Raw genomic sequence first — 20,241 nt, 5'->3', positions numbered from 1 at the left:
GGGAGGTCCTTTATGTCGGTGGTGCTCAGGCGAGAAGTTGTGTGGCTGCTGATGTTGTTTTTCTTTTCTTAGTACAAGTACAAGGAAACTCACGAGAAGCAGAAGGGGCACTACATTGGGTGCCGAACGGCCAAGGAGGATCCCAAGCTGTCGTGGGCTGCACGAGCCATGTTGCTCCAGAACGACCGCATTTACAGGAAGGCGTACAACGACTCGAAGGCCCACATCCACATGCCAGTGGATGCGATGTCACTGCAGGCAGCCAAGGAGTGCCAGACGCTTGTCAGTGATGTTGACTACCGCCATTACCTTCACCAGTGGACGTGTCTGCCTGACCACAATGATGTGGTGCACGCGAGGAAGGCCTACGACCTACAGAGTGATGTACGTATGTATGAAGATCTGGCATATGCTATTGTTATTATTTCATTTTAGCTCAGTCAGAAATGTGTGATCTTTAGAACAGTTTCTCCTACAGTATCGTCTCAGAACCGTGTCTCTTCCTGTGTTTCACTTGAGCTTCAGTGGTGAGATTTATGTTCCTTGTTGAAGAATTTGGTCGATTGAAATGAAGACAATGTTGTTGTCTGCTGCCACTTCAGGAGATCTGCTGATTAGCTCTACTCCTCAGTATCTCCGTTCCATATTTTTGCCTTCTTTCACGAGGGGCTGCACGTTTTCTTATTTGGACCCTTAAATCATTGAAGCACTTAGAGGAATTCATTTTGGAGAGAATGGAATGACCTTTTATCATCTTTAACATCCATTCTATTCATTTGCTTCTCTGCTATTTATATTCATAAGTCTTTGAATATACTGCTTAATTTATTAGCTTACTTAGATCTTCTTCCCAGGCTTGCTTATTGCTCCGAATATCTCTTGTGTATAAAGGATTAATGTAGCTGACTGGCAATTTCCTAAGACATGTCCTGCTTTATTTAGTCTAAAATAATTAAGACTGTCATGTTAAACACAGTGTTTTGTTTTTCTGACCATCTCCAACACAGGCTGTCTATAAGTCAGACCTAGAATGGCTCCGTGGAATTGGCTGGTTGCCTAATGATTCTCCAGGTATTCGGAGAGTGAAACATGCCCAGGATCTCCTGAGTGACAAGGTGTATCGCACACCTATTGACAGCTTGAAGTACACCAGTGTCGTCGATTCTCCAGACATTCTTCTAGCTAAAGTGAATGCTGAACAGCTCAGTATTGTACGTTCTTGAATTCTTTCATTGTTTGGAGGTGGTAAACAGTTGAACACAAAGCTCTCTGTTAAAATGTAAAATTGATCAGTGGTATTTTAAGTTGCCTTACGCTTTTCAAGATGTTTTATTTTTTGGAGATGATAATTTATGTGAGATTTATGGAATTTTGTGTTATTGACAAATGTAGTTCTGTATTTTAAATGCAAAATGAATTATTTTAACAGCCAAAATACAAAGAAGCCTGGGAAAAGGACAAGACTATGATCCATATTATGCCAGACACACCTGAAATCAACCTAGCCAAGTCTAATGCTCATAATTATAGCCAGGTATGTTTATTGTTCTACTTTCTACATTAAAAAAATAGTAAACTCTGAATTTTAACTTTCTAAGATGTTACTTAAAAAGCTGGAGGTTAAGTCACATGAATCTTCTTGAAATCTTTCCTTATATGCAGCTTACAACATTGCCTTCCCTCTACTGAGCATTCTTGAAGTATTTAGGCAGTTTAAAATAAATGCTTGCATACAGCTGTTTAGAAATGATTAATATAAAGCACCACTGAGACAGTACCTTATTAAATGGAAGAGAGGATATAAATATTTTCAGAACTTTTATAAACACATTTCTATGCTGCATAGGTCAAAACAGTGGTGTGTTACAGACACTGTGCATGTACTGACAAGCAGTATTTATAGCTAGAAGCAGAAGTGATGCTCCCCCCAGAATACCACATTTCAGCAAACAAATGACAGTATAGTGCATGATTCTTTAATGACAGATGCTAGGGTATCTAGCATGTGTGTGACATTGTACTGTCTTTTCAGAAACTGTATAGAGAAGCCTGGGATGAAGTGAAGATGAGTTATGATTTGAGAGCAGATGCAATCCCAATTAAAGCAGCCAAAGCTTCCAGAGAAATTGCTAGTGATGTAAGTGCAAAAAGAGGCATCTAGCTTTCCATATGCTTTAAGAAGTGTTCCATAACTGTTATTAATGGTGCTCTTTGCTCTTTACCCAGTATAAATACAAACTGGATCATGAGAAGCAGAAAGGACATTACGTTGGAGTTCCAAATGCAAAAGCAGATACAAAAATGCAGTTTGCCCTTGGCATAGGCAAGGTTCAGAGTGAACTAGAATACAAGAAACACTTTGCCAAATGGAAGACACAGTGCCATCTGCCCGTTGATATGCTGTCTATCCAGTCAGCTAAACATGGGCAGTCTTTGGTCAGCGATGTTGATTACCGTCATTACTTGCATCAGTGGATCTGTCTTCCAGACCAGAATGATGTGATACACGCCAGGAAAGCCTACGATCTTCAAAGTGATGTGAGTTAACGTGCAAACTTAGTTTAACTTCTTACTGTGTTGTCGTTTCTTAGTCTGCTTCAGCTCTAACTGAAATCAGTGGGAATCTTCTGCTAAGTGCAGTGAATTGGCTTTGCTGGTTATTTAGAATACGTAGTGTATGCCACTATTACATACTGCTAAGTTTGAAGAGTACAGAATTTAGATGTAGTGCTAATGAATTTAGATAAAGTTGGAATTATCGTTCTCGTTTTAACCAGCAGGAGTGCATGCCACTCAGTATGGATCTGTATGAATCCCTGGATTGTACAGGGAACTGTGGCTAGCAGCACAAACTCTATTTTGTTTTTTCAGGCTGTTTACAAATCTGATTTAGAATGGCTACGAGGTATTGGATGGTTGCCAAATGATTCACTTGGAATAAATCATGTCAAACATGCCGGAGACTTATTAAATGAGGTAACTAAAAAGTTCTCAGTGTTAAGATTTAAGATTTCCTCAAGAGTAGTTGTAATTTTCAGTATTTTTTTAATGATTAAATACACCAGTTTTTCATTTATTTTTATTACAAAAAACACAACTGGAGTATTTCCACAGTATTCACTGTGTGTAGAGTTTTTTCTTTCGATGTAACCTTTGTTTTGTTCTTTGTATAGTCAGAATTGGTGTGTTAGCTGTAAAATATTCCACCTACAATCTGACTGTATTTCCATCTTTTCTGTTGTACAGAGAAAGTATCGTACAAAAGTTGAAACGCTTCAATTTACTCCAGTGACAGACAGAGTTGATTATGTCACAGCGAAGAAAAGCGGTGAAATTCTTAGTGATGTAAGTTTGCTGGCATCTTGTCAGGCTGTTAACTTGGTCTGTGTGTGGCAGTATTTTATTTATTAAAAAAAAAGAGGTAAAATAATTTTGCATCAGACTTTGGGGATTCTGTTAACGTTTGGCATAAAGTTGAACTGAACGTCACTATTTCATCTCTATCCCTCTATCGTGTCTGTGGGAAGAAGCTCCTCAAGCAGCATAAGATCACTCCTAGACTTGTGGAAAGCCTCTGGTAGTTCTGTGACAGTCCCTTCCTTTTCTGTCTTGGCTGATACCTTCAGTGACAGTTGGCAACATTGAACATAAGTAACCACATGTACTATGGCAAACGTAATGCTTACTCCTTCCCAGTGAAGTCAGTGCAATCTTAAACTGTCCAGTTAATTACTGTGCTACAACAATCATTAGAAAAATTGGTGTGCTGTCAGCTTGCCATTCTTCATATGTTTTTGAAGTCTGTGAGAAGCTGGCATGTGAAGATGAAGTGACGTGACCCCCTCTCAGTTCATGAATTTGTGCTTCTTTTTTCAATTTGCTTCTGGTAAAGAACATGCGAAGTTAAACACTGGGATTAATTCCAGCAGTGGTAAAAGGATGATAATGAAAAGCTGAATTGAATAGCATGCTGCTCTTCAAGCTCATGCACGTGTTTGGTCATGTCCTGTCCTTGGGAACATGGCTCAGTGTATACAGCAGTGGTTAGGAGATGCTAGGATTCTGCATTCATGTAAAGGTTATGTTGGATAGAGAGAACTGATCTGGCAAAACTTAAAATCTGTCCTGGTTCAAGTACTTCTTGCTGTAGTTTGGCAATTGGCTGTGGAGCCTTGTAGACCAAACAACTGGTGCAACTTCATCTTCTGAAGATACTTCCCTGTCCATCCAGCTGCAGTGGAACAAGTTTTCAAATTTTCTGAGAAATTCTATAAAATCTTTCCTTGTATATCTTCCTTTAAAAATATATGCCCATTTAGATGCGTGCTTAATATATAACATTTAATAGGCTTGAAAATTCAGGTTTTCATAGATTATTTTATGCATAAAGTTCAGGTCTTGGTATTGTGTTTTCCATGTGCTGTGATGATGTGACACTTGTTTTTTTTTTTTTTTTTTCTCTGTTCTAGATTAAGTACCACAAAGCATGGAATGAGGTCAAGTCAAATTATACTCTAACAGATACACCGCAGCTAGATATGGCTCGAGAGGCAGCCAGAATTCTTAATCAGGTACGTGTTTTCTCCTTGGTCATATGACAGTTTCTACTCACATTAATGTCTCTTCTGAGGGATTTAGAAAACTTGCCGTATTAAGAACACCCTAGAGAAAGGATTTATTTTATTTGCACTTTTATTTGCACTTTTATATACCTTATATATATTTAATAATGCGTATGACTCCAGTAGTTTTGAATTTCTCCTTTCTCCTCTCTTCTATTTTCCACAGAGTTTATACAAGGAAAGCTGGGAGAAAGAAAAAGCCACTGGTTATCTCTTACCTCCTGACACTGTGCAGATCTGTCATGCCCAACACTCAAATGATGTCCAAAGTGAGGTAATAATTTTTCTCATCGCATTAGGAGAGCAAGGGCTTAGAAGCTTAAAAATGTTAAAGGCCTTGCAAGTTCAATAAAAGATGTGCAGAGCTTTGCGTTAGGGATAACATCCAGTGGACATCTTATGATTGATGAAGTTCACTGTCCTCCAGACAATTCAGACATTTCTGAGATTGTGATTTTACGGATATCGTTCTTGAAAGGTCAGATTCTTCTTTCCACCTTTAGTTTCTCCAGATGCAGTCCTTTCAAAGTTATCTAAGGTAAAATTTCATATTTTATAAGCTTCTAAAAAATTAATAAATATGATGATTGTTATCTGTAGCTCTGATTTCAGTTTCTGTCACATTATGGAGGCTTCCTGTATGAGAAACTGTAAGATAGTATGCACATTAAATTTCAAAGTTTTGTGTAATGAGAGTTGAAGCTCTTGCATGACACTTGGTTAACTACTGAGCGCACATTTTGTCAAAAATGTGGTGTAAATGCCTTAAATAAAGGTCAACTCTTCAGAAGGTCTTAAATAATATGTTCAAAAATGTGCTGGAAAACTGAGAATGGGTGCTTTATTAGCAGATATTTTCCAGATAGGTTTTCCTCTTGATTTTGAAAATGCACCCTACTGAAAAATGATAGCATATTAGTCTAGAAAATTACACATTTTGAAGTGGAAGGACTACACAAAGTAATATTACTGTTTGTCTCCTAATTTTGTGTGATCATATATTGAAAATCAGACTGCAGTTGGCAACTGTCTGTTAATAAAAGTCTCATTTGTTCTTGGTGTTGACAAAGCCATGGCTGTTCATGGCTTAAAAAAAGAGTAGATATAATCAGTACTGATTTTTTTTTTTATACTTTTTTTCCCCTTTTCCATCAGCTGAAGTACAAAGCTGACTATGTCAAACAAAGAGGTCACTACGTGGGAGTCGCCAGTATGAGAGATGATCCAAAACTGGTGTGGTTTGAACATGCAGGCGAGATCCAGAATGACAGATTGTATAAATCAAATTACCACAAAACAAAATCCAAAATCCACATCCCTGCGGATATTATGTCAGTTGTAGCAGCCAAGGAGTGTCAGGCGTTGGTCAGTGATGTTGACTACCGCCATTACCTGCATCAATGGACGTGCCACCCTGACCAGAATGACTGTATTCAAGCAAGGAAGGCCTATGATCTGCAAAGCGATGTAAGTGGTTTTACATACATACCATGTTATCTCCAGTTGCTTTGGTCTGAGTGCATTTTTCATATTACATAAGGCTGAAGTACGTAATTTCTTTTCTTTTTGTAACTTTATTATTTAGAATATTTATAAATCTGATTTGGAATGGCTCCGTGGTTGTGGCTGGATTCCTCTGGATTCAGTGGAACATAAGAAAGTTAAGCATGCACAGGAGCTGATAAATAAGGTAAGAAGGTATTTTAGTTGTTGTGTGGCTAGCTCTTCTTTCTCATCCACAGTGTATAAGAAAATATTTCATCTCTTTGCAGAGAGCATATACGAAAGATGCCCTTGAAAACTTTTCTAAATTCACCAGTGTGGTTGACACTCCAGACATTGTCTTGGCAAAGATTAACTCTGTCAATCAGAGTGATGTATGTACATTTCTTTTCTTTCAATATTATTAGAATTACTAGATGACTTAATTGCTTTTGCTAGACTGTACTGTGTTTAGCTGTGTGTGTATGTATGTAAGCATATGCTTATTCATAGTAGACTTTTATTGGGCAAGTTCTTTAGTAAGAATATGTAAATAACACGTTAGTGCTACAACAAAACATTTTACATTTTTCTGTAGACAAATACAGGTTATCCCTTATTTACAGTTGATACAGATCTTCCTTATAGTGATTTAAAATTGAGTCTTGTTCTTGGTAAGCTAGTGGAGTTCATGGTGTGACTACTGTCTTTTAATCGGTGATAAACATGTTCCATTTTACTAAAGTTTTAGTGATGACATCTGTCTGTGTACCATAGTGGTTGAAATGCACTATACAACATTTCTGAAGACGTGATAATGTAACAGAAAATAAATGTCTACTTCTTACAGATGGCCTAGTTGGGATAATTTATTTCTATTGTGGCAATTAACTCAGTATTTCTTTTCTCTTGTAGCTAAAATACAAAGAAACATTTAACCTCGAAAAAGGCCAGTACATCGGGTCTGATGATACTCCTGAACTGAATCATGCCAGAGACATGTCCTTACTGTATAGTGATGTAAGATCTGATAAATACCTAACTGAGCTGCAGTTAGTTTAGAAAGCAACAGAATATAGACTGAACTTCAGAATACTGTTCTGTTTCTGCCATCAGATTACCTCAGGGCGCTGGAAATGTCATTTAATCTCTTGTTTTTCAGTTTTTCCTAGTGAGGACAGTTAGGTTAAGGGTCATTTCTTTCCCACTAAATTGATCTCAGAGTACTACTTTGAGGTGCTTGGAAGTAGGAGGAGCATTAGTATAGTTGTGATTCTGTGATGTGAGTTTTTTTTTTTATGAGAGGAAAATTTTAGGTGATTTATGTTATTAAGCAGTTATCAGTAGTCTCATTAATTTTAATTGGAAGTGTCCACTTTTGGAAGTGTAACTGACTAATTTACATGTCAAATCTTTGTAAACACAGTCAATGTGTTTAATATTTAAAACATGATATATTAAAAAAGTTCCATTGCTGCAGTTATTGCTCTTATAATAAATACAAATTTTACTTGGAGATTTTTCACGATTTCAAACAAATTATCTGTAAGATTATCAAGGTCAATTCTATACTACACTTTTAAACAGCAGTTCATGTCTATATTTTGAATATTTCTGTTACTTTTCTGGTGACAATGAATTCCAGGTTACCATTTCAAGAGAGCAAATCTAGAGAGACAGTTCAAGTTTGTGCTCCGTTACTCTCCTGAGTTGGAGCTCTGTCTTAGACCAAATATGTGTTCTGAATGAATATTCTCCCTTTACTTTATTGGGATGATTGATGGAAAGAGGAACTGCTCTATAAAAACAGTCCAATTTCATATGAGTGAAAATAGCAGAATCAGACCTCTTGGAAAGTACAATGGATCTTATATCAAAGTTTGTATTGTGTTCTGTTTATCTAGAAACTTTATAAAAGAGACTGGGAAATCAGCAAGCCCATTGGGTATACTTTGGATACAACATACATTCCACTTGTTGGAGCCAAGCATGCAAACTACGTAAATAGTGAGGTTAGTAGGAATCTTCCATTCCTTCTTTTTATTTTCTTATCTCCTGTGAGCATGAGCTTTAAAATTTCGACATGTTTATTTTGCAGCGTAAATATAAGGAGCTGTATGAGAAGCTGAAAGGCCATTATCTGGCTGGGAAGGACATTGGAGATTTCCCCAGCGTCGTTCATTCTTTAGCATTCCAGAAAATACGGAGCGCGGTGAGGAGACAATCAACCTTCCCCCAGTAGTTTCTGTTTCCTTTACTATTAGTGTCTCTCTCATATTGAACATAAGTAATGCTATGCTTATTAACATCAGTAATAGTACTTTCCATATGCTTCCCTGAATGTATTTGGGGTGAATCATTGAATTTGAAATGATTGAAGAGATTAGGATGGATATATATATTTATTTTTTAACTACTGGACCTACTAGAGTTTGCTATTTTATATTAAGAATCTAATCAGCAAGAAATAATATATGGCTTGAGATACTTTTGCCATATTAGCAAAAAAATATATATATACATATCTATCTATCTATATATATAATATGTATATATTTTCTAGTGAAATAGGAATTGAGGAATCAGAAAGATAAATGTACATTTGGTATACCACTGAATTTATAACAAATCATGCAGGGCATGGTTAATATAATCTCTAATTTTATGTCTCCTTTTGAAAAGGGAGATGATTTGGATTAAAGCTTGTAACATACGCACTTCTTATCTTGAAGTAGTGTTACCTTTCACACAGACAGTTAAATCTGCCAATGAAGGAGACTGCTCTTGTCTTTCTAGTGCCTTGTCAGAAGAAATGGTGATTAATATCTAAGCTCAGACTTCATCCCACTGAATCCCATTGGAGTTTTGCCCCTAAACTAAGATTAGCCTCAGGTTGTGCTATATAATCTGCTGCCTATTGGAGTCAAAATTATGCAGGAGAACACTATTCACTTTTTTTCCTTTTCCTCAATCTTTGCTTTTTAGTTGGCATACAGAAAGAATTACGAAGACACTAAAACAAGAGTCCATATTCCAAGTGATATGATGAATCATGTGCTAGCTAAGAAGTGCCAGTATATCCTCAGTGACCTTGAATACAGAACTTACCTGCATCACTGGAATTGTTCTCCAGAAGAACATGATGTTATTCAAGCAAGAAGGGCCCAGGAAATTTTGAGTGATGTATGTATTTCACATATTTATTTAACATTTTACAAAGTCATCTTTTCAAGATATTTAAATAACAAATGCTTTCAGATATTTTTGCAGTATTTAAACATGAAATTGATAACCATGGTCTTAGATTGCTTAGTGTCACAGTACCAAAGATTTTTACATTATCTGGGGAGGATCTTAATGATCTACTTACTTCTCTCACACTTGTAAATTGGAAAAACTTAAGAAGACAGAATTTGCAAAGCCTTCCCAAAGTTCACCAGATTGACTTGTTGAGAATACGTAGAATGCTTACCATCTGGCACACGCAGAGATGGGATGCAGATGTACCATTGTAGAGTCAAGTGTTGCTGTGCTGCAGTGATCACCAATTAATTTGCACAGGAGCCAGACAGCGTGCACAGACCTCCTGGATGAGTATGGAAAAGTCTTCTCTTTGAGGTTGTATCCTACAGCCTGCAGATGATACTTGAATTTTATATTAAATAATCAACAGTATCTCTACTCAGGCAAAAAGCCTTCCTAATAAAATGTTAATTTTCTGGCCTATTAATATGATGTATGATTGGCTTACTTTTCCATGTAAAACCTGGATAAGAATCATTCACAGTATGAAATGGGTCATACCAAGCATTGTCTGTGCACATGTTTAAATTTCCAGGTGTAATTGATGAATAAGCCTGAATTGTGGTGCATTGAGTTTGCACAAGTGGCAAAAGCTGAATAAAGTAAAAATAACAGTATTTTCTTCATTAGGTGTTTTTTGTTGTTTTTTTTTTTCCTGTATAGGTGGTGTATAAAGATGACTTAAATTGGCTGAAGGGAATTGGATGCTATGTCTGGGATACTCCACAAATCCTGCATGCTAAAAAATCATATGACCTCCAGAGCCAAGTAAGCAAGTTGCCCTCAAATAAGTAAACCTATATAAGATTTTTTTTTTCTTCATTTATGATTCACTGGGACTTTCATCCATCCTACTTGAAAGCAGAATGAAATAATTACATCCAAAATACTTTTTGTGATTACTGCAATGCAATCTTGCAGCTTAGTCTGTGGAATCTTGATAATTCTTGTTGCTAAAAAAAAGCAGAAAAACTGGGAGAATGGAAGTACTGCAGCATTTTGGTTTTTAACAGTGAGAAGGTCACACTCGTTCTGTGTACAACTCTGTACACAAGATACCTCAGTTAAGTTATTTATGCTGGGAGAAAGGTATCTGTTGCCTTGCTGGTTGTTCTCTTAGCCTAGACGTGCTTTACAATTATCCACAATTTTCTTTATTATGTAGTTCATACTTGCTGTGTTCCTGTGTAGGAGCATTTCTTCAGTACAGCAGTAACTTCAAGTTGGTCTTGCTTGGACTGTAATCCTGGGCTTCTGTTATCTGATTTTAAATGACTGGTTTTAAAGGAAGTTAGCATGAAATTTTGTGGTCATTTTCAACATTTTTTTTTCTGTTTCCTTAGATAAAATATACAGCTGCTGGAAAAGAGAATTTCCAGAACTTTGGTGTTGTTACTGATACACCAGTCTATGTGACTGCGGTGCAGAGTACTATAAATGCCAGTGATGTGAGTGTCCCCTTCTTTTTTATTCTTTTTTTTTTCCTTTGCTCCTTCTGAGAATTGAGATGAGTCCACTGAATCCATCTTTCATTTTATAGGTTAAATACAAAGAAGATTACCATAAAACTAAGGACAAGTATACAACTGTGACTGAAACAGCAGACTCTGAAAGAGTTCAAAATCTGAAACATCTTTTTAGCAATGTAAGTGCTTTTCTCTCAAGGTACTACTGAGATATTTTATTTTGTTTGTCCTCTCTGTTTGAAGATAAGTTTACAAATATGGGACTTAGCAAAGTTAGTGATAGCCCTCTGCATTGTCTGAGTTTGGAGAAGATGCTGAATGTCAGGCTCAGTCTTGTCAAAATACAAGCATTAATAAATGGGTTCTGCGAAGAAAGTTGCATCTGAACCAAAAAGAGTTCTTGTATGAGTATGGATAAGACTAATGGGAGGGAACTTCGTTACCTTTCGTGCGTGCTATCAAGATTATAGTACTGTACCGTCTTAATTTCTGTGAAGTAATAGTTAAGGTATAAAATAATCATCACAACAGAAGGGATATTGATTTTTTTACTGGACATTGGTTACTACCCAGGGAATCTTTCCACTGATAGAGACTTTCTATTCCCCACAGAATCTCTACAAGGAAGCCTGGGACAGAGTGAAAGCTACTAGCTACATATTGCCCTCTGATGCTGTATCCCTAGCACGTGCAAAAGAACTGAAGCATAATGCTAGTACTGTAAGTCAATAAAATACTTTCATCTTTTTTTAATCAGATCAGTTCTAGCAATTCAAGCACTCATGTCTTGCATTTAAGTATCAAAGCATTTTAATATCTTAGAACTGTAGAATCTTTTATTTTTGGTTTAAATATATATCTGTAGAAAATCCTTTTTCTGTGAGAATAATTTGACTAACAGTTAGATAGTCACTTGCTGCTCCTTTTCATGGAAAAAAGTTGCATTTTGTAATAATAGAAACAACTTCTCGAAAAATTATAGTTAGTTCTCTTTTAGCCTAAATGGCCTGAGTCAGAAAAACACCAAATGTTCTATATGTCTTCAAATGATGCTTTACTGACTGTAGAAGGCCATGAGTTATTGCATTACTGAGCAAAGGCTAATGAGAGATCACTCTCTTGGATGGATTTAAAGGAAAGAGCTGTAACAATAAAAATAACTAGTAAATTCAATTTATTTATTTAAAAATCTTCTAGCTGGCTGTTGTTACTTTTTTCAGTAGTTACAATGCATTTTCTTTGCAGCTAAAAATAAAATTGAAAACGAGATCCTGCTTTAAATGCTGCCTCTGCTTTTTGGACTGAACTGAATAATTTTGATTTACTTACTGATTTGGTTTTAAAATTACAATTTTCTAACTGGAATTTGTTATTTGTTGTCTTTCTTTACATCTGCTTAGGTAAAATACCGAGAAGAATATGAGAAGTTTAAAGCTCTATACACGCTACCTGGAAGTGTTGAGGATGATCCCAACACAGCAAGATGCCTTAGAGTTGGAAAGCTTAATATTGATGTAAGTGGTGTTTTCTTAGAATCCACACAGATAATGTATTTCAGTATGCATTTGGCAGTGTTCAGTATTTGCTAAATATGATAATCACCCACAAATGTCTTTTCAGGCTTCTACATCAACTGTTGAATTCTCTGTTCTAAACCTCTAAGTCTAATATGTTTATGTATGAAACATTGCACTGCCTGGCCTACCTCTTTTTGACATTAGTGCCATGAAAATTTGACAAATTGTATTTTAGCACCCTTTACTTATTATGATAAGCTTGAAGGTTCCTTATCTGCAAATCCGTAGAGTAGATAAGATGGAAATGTTAGTCATAGCCAAAATGATTGCTCTCCAACTGTAACAATCCATGAAAATGTTAGTAGAATACCACATTCTTTTGCCTTAGCTTTATCAACAGTTAATAATTCAGGCTATTTGTCGGTATTATTAATGTGAGTGTTTTAATTCTGCAGCGTCTGTACAGGGAAACCTATGAAAAGAATAAAGCCAAAGTCCACATTGTTCCTGACATGGTAGACATAATTGCTGCTAAAGATGCACAGCAGAAAATCAGTGAAATTGATTACCGCACACGTCTCCATGACTGGATCTGCCTACCAGATCTTCAGATCAACGCACATGTTCGAAAAGTAGCTGATCAGATCAGTGATGTAAGTTCACAAGTGTCTGTGGTTCACTTTTTTTAAAGGATTCTTGCATTTGTGCTCTGTAGAGGAAATGATTTTGTAGGAACTTGGTTGGAGCACTCTGTGGTTTTCCACTCGTATCTATTATGCTCAACTACACAGCATCGATATCATGTTTTTGTAATGCAGACAAATCAGTCTGTACTGAAGTGTGGCTTGGAATGCATCATTTCAGTGTGATAACACTGTATGGGCTCTGGGCCAAAACCTTGCAGTTCTTGAAGTGCTGTAGAAAAATCATTTTAATTCCGAAAGGAATTGTTTTGATTTTCTCGAAACAAAACATGTCAAAAACCAATAAACATTAACCTGCCATCATTTGACAGTTGTGTTTCAGACTGACTTAACAAAAAGGGTTGAATCATACTGCACATCTTAGATTGCTTCTTTTCTCGGATATCTTAGGTGGTATACAAGGATGATCTTAACTGGCTGAAAGGCATTGGCTGCTTTGTTTGGGACACTCCTGAGATTCTCCATGCTAAACATGCCTACGACCTTCGCAGTGATGTGAGTCTGAATTGAACACACTGTTTCTGCTTACTACTTAATACTTTTCAGAGCGTTGTATTAACAGAATGGAGTAGCTCTATTCTAGATACGGTCTGAAAAATGTCACAGATCCTTCTCTACTGAAATATCTACTAGCTGTCTTCCCCAAGGCTCCGTTTTGGAGCAAGTTCTCTTGAGTGTCTTTGTAAATGTCTTAGTATGCATTCAGATCCTGTATCCAAGTAAATTTGCAGGTAATGCTAAACTGGGTGAAGCTGCTGACTCCGTTGAAGTAAAGATATCCTTAGCTTGGGAGTAAGGTTTTAAAATGGTAAATAATCATTATGCTTTTCCTGATTGTATGCCCCTACTAAGTTGTGTATCAGAAGTAGATTGGGTGCACATCACTTGGCGCGTATGAATATTCTGATGACATTTCCCACTGTTTCTTGACAGGAGTTCTGAAGTAGGTGCCATATTCATTTATGCAGCCTTAATTTCTGTATTAATGCTGATTCATGAGTAGAATAAGTAACTAATAAAATAAATAGTAATTACTGTGAATATAAAAATATAATAAAATCAGTTAACAATAACTAGTCTTACTGACTAGAGTTCTTGAATTTCTCTCTGCAGATCAAGTACAAATCTGATGCAGAAAAAACGAAGAGCAAATACACTGTGGTCATGGATACTCCTGTCTATGTCCAGAATATCCTCAGTGGCTTGAATGCTAGTGAAGTAAGTGCCATTTCTTCACAGGTCCTAGAAATGTCACTTTAATATATGTAGTCATTATTTCATTGCTTATTATCCACAGCTCATTGACCCTACCTTTATTAAAGCATCACTAAATATTTAATCACTAAATCGCAGTCATTAAAATCATTAATTGCCTGAAATCAAAAGAATTTCATCCAGTTTTTTGGAAGATATTCCCATGTGTATGCAAATAATACATACTGTGACAAAGCATCACCATTATGACTCTCCTCCAATTATTTTTTCTTCTTCTTAGGTTGTCTATCGTGGTGACTACTTAAATAAAGTTAGAGGCAAAATGATTCCTACTGACAAGACAGTGGATTTGGAGCGGGCACATCATGCAAACAAGATACAGAGTGAAGTAAGTATGAAAACTGTTTTCATCAGAATGCCAAAAAAAAAATGTCCACATTCTTCTTCTGTTTGATGCATGTCCATACTTTCTCTCAGTCTTTCCTTTCTGCAAGTCCACAGTGTTTTCTGAGATTCAAAACCCAGATTCTTTAAACGCTGGTCTTTATTTAGCTCTTCAGATATGGAAGCTGGATTCCACTGCATGAAAATAAAGTGGGACAGTGTCATTACTTAATGTGCAAGCATGCATTATAGGACAGATATTTGGGAAATCTGTTGCCAAGTGTGTATAAGAGATTTTCTTTGTAGCTAATGAATACTATCAAATACTGCACACAGTTGTCTCAAAGACTCTCCCTCTCCTTTCCTCCCCCTGCTTCTTTACAGAATTTGTATCGCTGGGCTGGTTTGAAAGCTCTGCCTACTGGATACAGTCTTCCCAAAGATACCCCTGGCTTCCAGCATGCCAAACACGTCCAGTACATTGGCAGTGATGTAAGTGATGTACTGTGTCCTTCTATAACACGAGTTACCATGGAAAATTTGGTGCCTGTTTTCTAGGAGTATACAACTGTTGAGGCAGTTACTTCTCAGATGTGAGAATGGTTGCCAGAAAACAGCAAGAGTAGTGGGGTAGTTCCGTGTGTTTGCCTAAGCCAGGAGTTTATGATGACCATGACACAAGCAGTAAATTCATCAGCCAGCGTGAAGTCCCACTGAGTAAGGCAGATAGAGCAGGGTGCTGATAGCAGATTGCATCAAAAGTCTCTGACAAGGTGCGGGTCAGCTTCCATCTCTACAGTCAGGAGATAGAGCAGACAGAACAGAAATTGGAGACAAGCTACCAACAGTATAGGTGCAAGGTAAGTCCAAGAGAAGGGACTTGAAACCAGGCTACAAAACAGAGCTAGAGATGAGCTACTTGTGAGGGAGAACCAGTGCCCATCCAGGAAATGAGGACAGAAGCAGTGTTGAAGACAGGTATGTCTACAGCATTGCTAAGGCAAGGACTGACACTTCTGGTGTGTCTAGTCTCAGCAATCAGTTCTTACTAGTACACTCAGCTCCCAACACTGGTAATGTTTCCATTAACAGAATTGAAGCAATTGCTATTAAAATAAAAATTTCCTCAGACAGATGTGCATACCATGTTAGACATAAGAGAAATTTAAAATGTTACTAATCTTGGGTGAGATCATAAAGGTATTTTGATCTTGGTAGGATGATGCCTATTTAGCTCTGATGTAGCTCATTTGACTATCTCTAAAAATCTACCTAAATTATTGCCAGAACAGCAGTGTAACTAGAAGCATAAGGAAACTTAGTTTCTATATACTTTTGTCCAATCTAAAAGATTTTCTTTCCTACTTTGTAGCTGAAATATAAAGAAGCCTATGAACATATGAAAGCTAAAGGCTACACTCTGGGGCCTAATGATGTTGGGTTTGAGAATGTGAAGAAAGTGAATCAAGTCATTAATGAGGTACAGTATTTGTTCTCATTTGTATTTATAGTGCCCAAAATCTGAGGGATGAAAATACATTGACTGGAAAGATTTGTGGGATCCTTGTTCACTGGGGCTTTTAAGAACAGGATAGACAAATGTTCATCGAGAATGGCAGGGGATCATTGATTCAGCTTTGGAGTTGGGTAGTGTGGCTTTTTAATGTTCTTGATGATTCTTAACTTTCTACAGTCGTGTAAAACTATTGCCTTACAATGAAATCACTTGTAGCCTAATTTTATTAACCATTCTGCTGCTGTTTGGTTAAAGATGTACACAAATTGTGTCTCTGACATTGGGTCTCTGTAACTTTATATATATGTACTCATTTCTTTGATCATTGACTTGACTAGTTTGAAAATTCAGCATATGTGTTTACGTATTTATAGGATTGGGGTCTTAGATTCTACATTTAGCTGTTAGAGATGCTGCTATCAAAAAAAGTCTGACTGGTTAGAAGTATGGTTGCTCCCTTTTTTTTTTCCCATTAGTTCTGCAATATCTAGCAAAAGAGCTGTCCTAAAAAGACAAGAACTTACACTCTCCCAAATTTCTTGCCATGTTTAAGTTTTTAACATGTAAAATCTTGTCTTCTTTCATACAGAGGTTGTATCGGGCAACGTATCACAAGAACAAGGATAAGATTCATACTACTCCAGACACACCAGAAATCCGTCAAGTCAGAGCAACACAGGAAGCTGTCAGTGATGTATGTGCCTTTCTATCATAAAAACAGAAGATATTTAGAATATTCAGCATGATCTTACGTGAAAACTACTATTTTTTTTCTTTGTCTTTCAGTTGATCTACAAGTCAGATTTCTTTAAGATGCAAGGACACTTGATTTCCTTGCCATTTACTCCTCAGGTGTTGCACTGCCGCTATGTTGGGGACATCACAAGTGATGTAAGTATCTCCTATTAAGATACCTGGTGTTTGAATGTAGAACTTTTATACTGAAAGTGAAATTTGGCTTTTATTCTATTCCGTAATAGGTAAGTGCTTTGTAATTGTGTTTAAGGACTGATGAGTGAACTTGTCTGCAAAGTTAATATTCTATTTTTCTTCTCCTAATTGCCTTATAGAATAAATACAAAGAGGATCTGAAGTGGTTGCAGGGCTTGGGCTGCTTCCTTTATGATACTCCTGATATGGTCCGTGCTCGTCAGCTACGTAAGCTTTGGGTAAGGCTTTTTTTATGAAAAGAATATATGTATAACAACAACACATTGAGTGACACGTGTGATATGTAATCCGAGAAATGAAGTGTATGAAAATAACTGAAGACCAACGACAGCATGTATTGCTGTGCTTCTGGCTGTTTGTTTCAAAGTGCTGTTACTTTATACTATGAATGTTCTTTGCAACTAAGAATAATAAATAATACTTGATACTGCCTTTATCTTTCAGTCTAATTACGTATATACTGATAGTGCAAAGAAGATGCGGGATAAATACAGTGTGGTGTTGGATACTCCTGGATACAGGACTGTTCAGGAACTGAAAACCCATTTGAGTGATGTAAGTTCTATGTTAATTTGATTCATCTTTGGTAGCTGTAATTAAGTAAAGCTCAGATCTTCTCACTGTTAAGTTTTCAGAAATATGGGAGATGCTACAGTTGCAAAGCTATGTTTGGGCAGCTGTTACACAAATATATAAGAGAAGAAATTATTCACAGACTTTTCTTTTTCTAGCTGGTTTACAGAGCTGCAGGCAAGGAGCTGAAGACAAAATACACTTCTGTCCTTGACACGCCTGACTTCTTAAGAGCCAAGAAAGGACAAAAAATACAGAGCCAGGTGAAAAATTTCTACTAATAAGAAACAATCGAGATTCTTTCTTAATATTACCTTTAAGTACAGCAAAATCTTTCCAGGTCATTTCAAACCAATATGGAATTCCTAGAGGGTACTTTTAAAAATGGCCATTGTTTATTTTTAAGTGGCTTATTTTCAGGTTTACCGTATCTCTGTGATGGACAAATCCAACTTTGGCTGTCTGAAGCAAAGCACTGAATTGAATTATCTTCATTCACATAGTTCTTGCTGAGTTAGTAGTACAAAATATTGTTACCCAACAGAAAAAAACTGTTTGGATGCTTTTATCAAAGTGAGGCATGAATGTAGGGCAGAGACAGCATTAATATCATATGCATTGGACTTGGGGGTTCGTGAAGATATTGCTAGTATTTACAGAATTTCCAACGCTGTGAGTGATGGAAAAAGGTGGGCTGAGATCATATGGAAAGTGAAAGGGTGCAATTCTCACCAGTTTCTCCTGGGGTAAAATTAGGTGTTTATGCATTGTGAACTTATAGTCATTTTTCAAGGTGATAAAGTAAAACTTACTTCAAATGTTTTTGTTTTTTTTTTTAATTCTTTCTGTCTTGCTGCAGTATTTGTATGTGGAACTTGCCACCAAAGAGAGACCTCATCACCATGCTGGTAGCCAGACTCCAGCCTTCACGCATGCCAGGCATGTAAAAGACATGGTCAGTGAGGTAAGATTGGTCTTCTGTTTCGTACCAGTATTCTAAACTGCTTAGAAGTTTCATTTCTAATTTTGGCGATGGGTTCAAGGCTCAAATCTGTTCGCCCTTTACTTAGCATTGTAACTCATACTTAAGTTCCATGTTTCCTTTACAGTTTGTAGTAAATGACTGCACGTTTCTTATGAACTTAAATATTTACAAGATATGTGCTTCTAAATACTTGTCTGCAGAATCTGTGGGAGATTGGCTGCAAAATCTGGAACATCTAGTATGAATTGAACAGCCAAGTTTATTTCCCAGTGTTTTGACAGAGAGCTTTGCAAGAATGACTTTGTGCACTCCGGATAGCACCTCTAGGTGTTAATGTAATATGAGATTGGCAACTGCTTCTAAGATTGAAGATGTAACTTTTCCCTTTTGCTATTTCTCTTAGACAAAATATAAGATCCAGTATGAGAAGATGAAGGACAAATACACACCAGTCCTTGACACACCAGTCTTGATCAGAGCCAAGAGAGCATACCTGAATGCCAGTGATGTATGTAGTCCATGAATGATTTCATTCCAATTTTTCTTGGTTTCTACAAAAAAAATAAAAAGGGAGGGTGGGGGGGTGAGTGGGGAGCAAGCATGCAAACCAGGGATTGTCTCAGCTTGGCTCAAGAACTAGGTCACCTCCCTTCCATTTCCATTTGATATTACAGAAATAGTTTTCATTTGGTGTCACTGTAATGCTTTCTTACCTTTATTGTAATTCATATTCATTTTGCTTTGCACTGAAATGTTGACTTAGAAAAGGAAAAAAATAAGTTGCTTACATATGAAATTACCCAAAAGTGCAGATCAGTGTGAAATGATTCACATAGTTTCATCTCTGTTGTTTCATCTCTGTTTGGTCTTAGGAGTTGACTTGCGTGTCCCTGAGAACTTGCTCATTGTTTCATTTAGAAGTAAATTAGAGATCTCACTCTTTAGTGGGACCTTTGCTACATATTTTACACTGTACATTGCCCAGGTACCCTGCGAAATCCTGATAGAATATTTGTTAGGCCAGTGTTTTGATGGGAATATTTCTTACTGCTCTCATGAGAGGGATTTTTAAGATTTTTAAGAATATATCACTTCTTCTGCCCACCTGGATTTCTCTTCTGAGAAGATCTTTCTCCTAAGAGGGGAAGAGTCTTCCTGCTTTCTTCTGGAGCAGAACGTAGAAGAAGGAATGCATTAGGGTTTTTTTGTTTTTTTGTTTTGCTGTTTTAGAAATCAAATACTTAATACATGGCTATCTTTTCTCAGTCTGCAATCTGAAAGAGTAGGATGAAGTTTTGCCAAGAGATGTGCCAACTCCTTTTCTCTCTAATTTTCTTTGCAACTCTCAGTCCAATTGTAACTGATTTTAGGTAGTTGAAGCTTCTTGAAATCCCTCAGGACTTACATTAGGATATTGGAAAGCAACATATAACTTCATCATTCCTCAGATACAGGATTTCTTACCTAAAATGATTCCTGATAGATAAATATATTTTTTTAATATATTACTTTTTTTTTTTCCA

The 20,241-nt window shown here is 36.7% G+C and overlaps 1 protein-coding gene across 1 annotated transcript in view; it reads left to right on the top strand.

Moving 5' to 3' along the window:
* The first annotated feature begins 76 nt into the window (after nt 1-76).
* Nucleotides 77-20,241, top strand: part of LOC100547940 (nebulin) — a 51,561-nt gene continuing 31,396 nt past the window's right edge. Inside the window, exons 1-34 of the mRNA XM_031554315.1 lie at nt 77-384; nt 1,008-1,211; nt 1,430-1,534; nt 2,033-2,137; nt 2,227-2,538; nt 2,872-2,976; nt 3,247-3,345; nt 4,470-4,571; nt 4,789-4,896; nt 5,778-6,089; nt 6,208-6,312; nt 6,395-6,499; nt 7,020-7,124; nt 8,009-8,116; nt 8,203-8,316; nt 9,090-9,287; nt 10,071-10,175; nt 10,751-10,855; nt 10,948-11,052; nt 11,486-11,593; nt 12,274-12,387; nt 12,846-13,043; nt 13,485-13,589; nt 14,208-14,312; nt 14,590-14,697; nt 15,078-15,185; nt 16,066-16,173; nt 16,799-16,903; nt 16,996-17,100; nt 17,280-17,378; nt 17,605-17,715; nt 17,892-17,996; nt 18,593-18,697; nt 19,122-19,226. Of these exons, the coding sequence (XP_031410175.1) occupies nt 169-384; nt 1,008-1,211; nt 1,430-1,534; nt 2,033-2,137; nt 2,227-2,538; nt 2,872-2,976; nt 3,247-3,345; nt 4,470-4,571; nt 4,789-4,896; nt 5,778-6,089; nt 6,208-6,312; nt 6,395-6,499; nt 7,020-7,124; nt 8,009-8,116; nt 8,203-8,316; nt 9,090-9,287; nt 10,071-10,175; nt 10,751-10,855; nt 10,948-11,052; nt 11,486-11,593; nt 12,274-12,387; nt 12,846-13,043; nt 13,485-13,589; nt 14,208-14,312; nt 14,590-14,697; nt 15,078-15,185; nt 16,066-16,173; nt 16,799-16,903; nt 16,996-17,100; nt 17,280-17,378; nt 17,605-17,715; nt 17,892-17,996; nt 18,593-18,697; nt 19,122-19,226 (4,407 nt within the window). The 5' untranslated portion in view covers nt 77-168. The remainder of the gene's footprint in view (nt 385-1,007; nt 1,212-1,429; nt 1,535-2,032; nt 2,138-2,226; nt 2,539-2,871; nt 2,977-3,246; nt 3,346-4,469; nt 4,572-4,788; nt 4,897-5,777; nt 6,090-6,207; nt 6,313-6,394; nt 6,500-7,019; nt 7,125-8,008; nt 8,117-8,202; nt 8,317-9,089; nt 9,288-10,070; nt 10,176-10,750; nt 10,856-10,947; nt 11,053-11,485; nt 11,594-12,273; nt 12,388-12,845; nt 13,044-13,484; nt 13,590-14,207; nt 14,313-14,589; nt 14,698-15,077; nt 15,186-16,065; nt 16,174-16,798; nt 16,904-16,995; nt 17,101-17,279; nt 17,379-17,604; nt 17,716-17,891; nt 17,997-18,592; nt 18,698-19,121; nt 19,227-20,241) is intronic.

This window comes from Meleagris gallopavo, chromosome 7 (genome assembly GCF_000146605.3).
Source record: "Meleagris gallopavo isolate NT-WF06-2002-E0010 breed Aviagen turkey brand Nicholas breeding stock chromosome 7, Turkey_5.1, whole genome shotgun sequence".
In the NCBI taxonomy this organism is placed as follows: Eukaryota; Metazoa; Chordata; class Aves; order Galliformes; family Phasianidae; genus Meleagris; species Meleagris gallopavo.
This window is presented reverse-complemented; position numbering and strand designations above follow the sequence as displayed.